Raw genomic sequence first — 6,661 nt, forward strand, 5'->3', positions numbered from 1 at the left:
ACGGGGACACACACGGGGACACACACGGGGACACACACGGGGACACAGCCATGCTGCGGCTGCTGGTGGCCGGTGCCCACATCCCGGCAGCCACGGGCGCCGGGCCCGGCGTGCACGTGTCCGCCCGCTTCAGAGGTACCGGGGGACATGGGGACACCACGGTGGCCGTCCCCATGCGAGGGGTTGGCGTTGGCCATCCTCGTGGGATGGGGTGACATCGGTCATCGTCACGGGACGGGGTGGCATCAAGCATCCTCATGTGATAGGATGGTGCCAGCCATGCATGGGGACAGCGTGCGGGGACAGGGACAGTGCCACCTCAATATCCCCAACCCACAATGCTGCCACTGTCCCTCCTGTCCCCTCCTGTCCCCTCCAGGTGTCCCCAGGAGCACCCGGGTGGTGCCAGCAGAGCGCAGCCCCACCTGGAACGAGGTGACGTGGCACGGGGACAGCCAGCAGTGGCACGGGGACACTCGTGCCACCCTGCTGACCGCTGTCACCTGCCCCACAGACGCTGGTGTGGCCGCTGGGCGTGCGTCCCTTGCACCCCTCAGCCAGCCTGGCCCTGCGCCTCCGGCACTGGGGCCAGCCGGCACCCCAGGGGTGAGTGGCACCCATGGGTGGGCACCGCAGGGCGCTGTCCCCAAGGTGGCCGCGCTCACCGTCCCTGTCCCCCCAGGGACCTGGGTGCCACCACAGTGCCACTGGGCCGGCTGGCAGAGGAGCCCGGGCTGCCGCTCGCCCTCAGCCACCTCCCGCTGCTGGACCCTCAGGGACGTCCCACGGGGGCCACTGTCACTGTCCGCTGCTCCTACGTCCCCCCCGGCCAGGTGGCAGCAGGGGACACGGTGCCACACCAGCAGGGATGGGTGGCACCCCGCTTGTCACCCCCATGCCTCTCCCCGGAGGTGGGGACAGCCATCGGGGTGCCACCGGGGCCACCAGGCCACCACGCCAAGCCCGCAGCGGGGAGGAAGGAGGATTTCCAGGTAGGGCACCCAAGGGTGCGGTGGCACCCGGGGCGGTGTCCCAAACAGCGGCCACCGTGTCCCCACGTGTCCCGTAGGTGCGGGTGAGGGTGATCGAGGGCCACCAGCTGCAGGGGAATGACATCAAGCCGGTGGTGACGGTCCTCATCGGCGAGCACCGCTTCAGGACCAGGATCCGCGCGGGGAACAACCCCTACTACAACGAGGTGGCCCCAGGGGATGGGGACCCACCGGTGTCCCCCCCCCGCCTGCCACCACACTCACAGTTTTGCCCATTTCTAGGTGTTTTCCCAGCATTTCCACCAAACGCCCGTCCAGCTGGCAGCAGTGCCCATCCACATCCAGGTTGGGACCGGTGGCACCTGCGGGGACGGTGACAACGGGGCGGCCGCTGATGTTGTCCCCAACCCCACAGGTGCTCAACTCCCGGGCCATCCGCTCTGAGGCCACCATCGGCGCCTTCAAGGTGAGGGTGACAGCAGGGAAACGGGGTGGGAAAAAAAAACATTTTAGCCGCTTTCCTCCCTTTTTGCTTCCCCGCAGCTGGACGTCGGCACCGTCTACAACGCGCCCGGTAGGCGAGCCCCCTGCGGGGTGGTGGGTGTCCCCTTGGGGTGTCACCACGCCCCGGGGGGAGGGTGACACGGGTGTCCCCGCGGCAGGTCGCAGGCTGAGCTGGAAGTGGCTGAGCCTGCAGCACCCCCGGCGCCCCGAGGCCGGATCCTGCGGCTACCTCCGCGTCAGCCTGGCCGTCCTCCGCGCCGGCGAGCCCGTGGCGGTGAGCACAACGCCCGGCACCCTGCGACCCCCCTGGGGTGCACCCGTGATTTTTTTTTTTTTTTTTAATGATTATTTTTGATTTTGGGTTATTTTTGCCCCCCAACGCCAGGAGCCGGAGGAACCGGCAGGGAGCGAGGAGGTGGAGGCCAACCTCCTGCAGCCTTCGCCGCTCACCCCGTGCGTGGCCACGCTCCAGCTCCGCGTCTACCGTGCCGAGGACCTGCCCCAGGGTGCGCCACAGGGATGGGGGACACGGGTGTCACCGGGTGTCCCCCTACCCACTTGTCCCCCCTCCCTGGTGCAGAGGAACCGACCCGGCCGCACCTCCCGTCGGTGCTACCGGCCGGCGGCAAGCGGGGCTTGGTGGCAGCGGCGGTGCGAGCCAGCTTCGCCGGCAGGACGGTGGGTGGCGGGGAGCACCCACGGGTGCTGGAGGTGGGCGGGGGATGATGTCTGTGTGCCCCCCCCCCCCCCCCCCCCAGCTCTGCACCCGGGTGCTGCCCCCCGATGTCAACCCGGCATGGAACGAGGTGCTCTTCTTCCCGCTGCGGGTGAGGTGCCCCCTGTGCCCCACCCAGATGAGGACCCCCATTAAAACCCCTATTAATTAACGCTCCCCTTTCCCCCCCAATAATTTTCCGCCCGGCAGCTGCCCCCCCTCTGTGACGCCATCGAGCTGGCCATCCTCAGCGGGTAAGTGGGGTGCTCCCTGATTTGGGGGGGGGGCCGGCATCACCCCCCACCCATCACCGCCCACCCGCAGGCCCCGCGCCAAGGTCCTGGGCACTGCCACCCTGCACCTCTCCCAGATCTCCTCCGCCGGCACCGAGCTTCAAGGTGAGCAGGGTCCAACCTTGGGGGGGTCCCAAGCACCCTGCCCCCCCCCCTACTGAACCCCCTTTTTTGCTCCCAGGGGGGGTCTCTGGCTTCTTACCCTGCTTTGGACCCAGCTTCCTCCCCTTCTATGGCCCCCGGCCGGATCCTGCCAGGACGCCCAGCACCCCCAGTGTGAGCTCAGGGTGGGATGGGCACAGCACCCATGCTGGGGGGGGGGCACACCAACCCCCAGCTGTGTCCCCCCCCCTTTATTTTGCAGGACACGGGGGTTGCGTACCGGGGCCGGGTGCTGCTGGAGCTCAGCACCCACACCGGGAGCCCGGATGGGCGCCAGCAGGACACCATCGCCCCCGAGGACGTCGCCCGCGTTCAGGTGGGGACACGGTGCCATGCCACTGCTGGGGCTTTTTCTTTTTAATAGGGTGGGGGGGGGAGCAGTATTTATTTGGGGGATTTGGGCTTTTTTATCTCCAGCGCCTCCTGCCTCGGCGCCGCCGGTTCGGGCTGTGCGGGGTGTTTTACTCAGCCACCATGCTGGCACCCGCGCCCGAGCTGCTGCGCTTCGAGCTCAGCATCGGCAACTACGGGGACACCGGTGACTCCACGTGCCGCCCCGCCACCCCGCACGGCCACCCCCTCTTTGACGGTGAGCGCAGGGGACACCCCCGTCCCCCCTCCCCGGGTCACCACGGGGATGCTGATCCCACTGCGGACGCAGGGAATCGCTACCACTACCTGCCCTGGTACGACGCCAAGCCGGTGGTGGCCGTCACCTCCATTTGGGAGGACGCCGGGCACCGCTGGGACGCCGCGAACCTGCTGCAGAACATGGCCCAGAGGCTGGTGAGCACCCATGGGTGGGGGGGGGGAGCACCCGGCGCAGGCGGTTTTTGGGCAGCGGTGAGCTCCACAGGAGGGAAACGTGGCCGCGCTGCGGGACGCGGGGACGGCCACCTGCGGGGACGCCGGGAGGAGGCTGCTCCGGGAGCTGGCGCGGGACTGCAGGTGAGCACCCATGGGTGGCCCCGTGCCCGTCCCCCGGGGTGCAGCACCCCTGAGACATCCCCAACAGCCCCCAGGGTGCTGGCGGTGGGACGTGGACGGGAAACCCAGCACCCCCTGAGCTGCACTGGGGCATTTTTTGGGGGGAAATGGGGCATTGGAGGGAAAAAGTGTGTCAAAAAAAATGGGGTAGTTTGGGGACAAAAAGGGGACATTTGGTGGAAAAAGTGAGTCAGCTTGGGACTAAAACGGGGTATTTGGAGGACAAAAAGGAACATTTGGGCAGGAAATGGGTAATTTGAGGGGAAAAGTTGGTCAATTGGGAATAAAAATTGGATTTGGAGGGATAAAATGGGTATTTGGGGTATAAATGGTACATTTCAGGGGAGAAATAGGACATTTTAGGGGGAAATGGGGCATATCTAGGGGAAAATGGGGAATTTGTGGGATAGAATGAAACATACGGGGAAAAATAGGGTCTATGCAGGTAATGGGGTGTTTCTTGGGGGAAAATGGGGCACTTCAGGGGTGGAAATAGGACATTTTAGGGTGAAATACGACATTTCTAAGAGAAAATGGGACACTGTGGGGGGGTAACGGGGCATATCTGGGAGGAAATGAGGCATATCTGGGGGAATGAGTACTTTGGGGGTACAAATGGGACATTTTAGGAGGAAACAGGACATCTTGGCGGTTGAAAAGTGGCATTTCTGTTGCAAAATGGCGCACTTCTGGGCTGGAAACGTGGCATTTTGGTGCAAAACGGGACAGTTCTGCGGGCAAGCACCCCCAGCGTGCCCCCTGCTGTCCCCATCCTGCTGTCCCCAATCCCGCAGGGTGGCACTGCCGGTGCTGGAGGCGCAGCTCCCCAAAACGCCGCTGGACGCGGAGCTGCGTGCCGCCCGCCTGCACCTCCTGCGCCTCATGGCCGAGGCGGCGACCGCCGGCCCCCCGCGCGGCGGCTGGGCCGCGCTGCTACCAGAGGCCGAGGCCTGGCTAGGCCGCGCGGCCGCGCTGGCGGCCGAGGTGAGGGGAAGGCTCTGAATTTGAGCCCCCTCTCTGGTGCCCGGCCCCCGGGCTTCGTCCTCAGCCCCGTCCCGTCCCCAGCCGCAGGCCGGTGTCCCCGACGTGCTGCTGTGGCTGCTGAGCGGGCCGCGGCGGGTGGCCTGCGCCCGCGTCCCCGCGCACTGCCTGGCGTTCTCGCCCCGCGGCCGTGCTGCCTGCGGGAGGCTCTGTGGCCGGACCCAGACCCTCTTCTTGGGGGTAGGGGGCAGCGTGGGTGTCCCACGTCCCCTCTGTGTCCCCTCAGTGTCCCCTCTGTGTGTCCCCTCTGTGTCCCACCAGCGTCACCTCCATGTCCCCTCAGTGTCCCATCAATGTCACCTCCCTGTCAATTTCACATCCCATCCATGTGTCACTGTCCCATCAATGTCACCTCCATGTCACTTTCACTTCCCCTCCATGCCCCTTCCATCCCCTCCATGTCTCCTCCACGTCCCCTCCCAGTTCCCCTTGTGCCCCGTCCGTACCTCCCCATGTCCCCCATGTCTGTCCACATCTCCCATGTTGTCCCCCCACACATCTCCCATGTTCCTGACATCCCCAATGTCCCCCATATCCCCCCACTTTCCCCGTGTCCCCTCTGTCCCCCATGTCTGGCCACATCTCCCATGTCCCCACCACATCTCCCATGTCCTGGACATCCCTCATGTCCCCTCATGTCCCCCCATGGCCCCCCATGGCCCCCCATATCCCCCACTTCCCACATCCCCTCCCCTCCCATGTCCCCCATATCCCCCACATCCCCTCCCCATGTCTCCCACGTCCCCCATGTCCCCCATGTCCCCCAGGCCTCGGGCCACATCCATGCCCAGCTCCGTGTCCGGCTGTGGCTGGGGCGCGTGGCCGAGAGCCGGGACCTGCCGCGGTGCCTGGAGGGCGTCCTGCACATCTATGCCGAGACAGTGAGCACCGGGAGGGGCACGGTGACACGGTGACACAGGGACATCTCCGATGTCCCCCTGAGCCCCCCACCCTGGTCTCGCTGCAGTATGAAAACCAAATGAAGCTCCTGGGCAAGTGGAGCGGGAGGGGGCTGCCGGGGCGCCCCGGCTTCTCCGACATCACCGGCAAAGTGGGGCTGCCCCGCCACCGGATCCGGCCCCCCGAGGGCTGGCGCTGGGACGGACCCTGGACTGTGGAGCCACAGCGGCGGTGAGCACCCTGGGGACCCTGCGCTGAGCTGGAGGGGACAGGGAGGTGACACCGGCTTGTCCCTGTCTCCAGGCTGCTGCTGGATGCCGAGGCCAACCTGGGCGAGGTGCTGGAGGAGGTCTACGAGAACGAGAGCCGGCAGCCCGGCGGGGACTGGGGACCTGCCACCGTGGCCAACACCGATGCTGTGAGTGAGGGGACACAGGGACACAGGGGATGCCACTGGAGTGGCACCAGCGTGCCAGGGCTCAGCTCCTACCCGATGCAGGCCGGTGCGGCGGTGCCCCCCAAGGAGGAGGTGGCTTGTCCCCAAGGCTGGCACGTCACCGACGGATGGCGGGTGGATATGGCGGGGTCCGTGGATGAGGCCGGTGAGCGGGCGTCCCCAGCGGGTACCACGGGGAGGGTGGTGGTGGCAGAGGTGACAAGGACACCCGGGTGGCACAGGCTGGGAGTACGGGGCGAGCACGGTGCCTGGCAGCCCCCCACTGGCGTGGCACCCCGCCGAGAAGACGTACCACACGCACCGGCGACGGCGCTGGCTGCGCACCCGCCGCAGGGAGCCCGGCACCCAGGGACAGGAGCAGGATGCGGCCACCTTCCTCCAGCTGGTTGGGGTGGCAGGGACGGGGTGACAGGGACGGGGGTGACAGGGATGGGGGTGAGAGAGATGGGGGTGACAGGGTGGGGGTGGCAGGAGTGGAATGGCAGGGGTGGGGTCACAGGGATGGGGTGGCAGGGATGGGGTGGCAGGGAGGGGGTGGCAGGGATGGAGTGGCAGGGAGGGGGGTCACAGGGATGGGGTGGCAGGGGTGGGGGTGACAGGGTGGGGGTGG

General features: G+C 66.8%; 1 protein-coding gene across 1 annotated transcript; it reads left to right on the forward strand.

The window, feature by feature from the left end:
- Positions 1 to 32: 32 nt before the first annotated feature.
- Positions 33 to 6,436, forward strand: FER1L5 (fer-1 like family member 5; the record flags this gene model as incomplete). Its single annotated transcript, XM_035312867.1, has 26 exons — positions 33 to 135; positions 380 to 435; positions 515 to 606; positions 683 to 992; positions 1,070 to 1,198; positions 1,275 to 1,337; positions 1,408 to 1,458; positions 1,536 to 1,566; positions 1,655 to 1,770; positions 1,882 to 2,002; positions 2,077 to 2,174; positions 2,255 to 2,323; positions 2,422 to 2,465; positions 2,536 to 2,609; positions 2,686 to 2,780; positions 2,869 to 2,982; positions 3,084 to 3,255; positions 3,328 to 3,452; positions 3,523 to 3,614; positions 4,448 to 4,637; positions 4,719 to 4,874; positions 5,462 to 5,575; positions 5,662 to 5,825; positions 5,898 to 6,012; positions 6,094 to 6,196; positions 6,273 to 6,436. Coding segments are annotated over exons 1-26 (2,943 nt in total), but the record flags the coding sequence as incomplete, so codon positions are not given.
- Positions 6,437 to 6,661: the final 225 nt, after the last annotated feature.

Source organism: Oxyura jamaicensis (genome assembly GCF_011077185.1).
Source record: "Oxyura jamaicensis isolate SHBP4307 breed ruddy duck chromosome 22 unlocalized genomic scaffold, BPBGC_Ojam_1.0 oxy22_random_OJ72869, whole genome shotgun sequence".
NCBI classification, from domain to species: Eukaryota; Metazoa; Chordata; class Aves; order Anseriformes; family Anatidae; genus Oxyura; species Oxyura jamaicensis.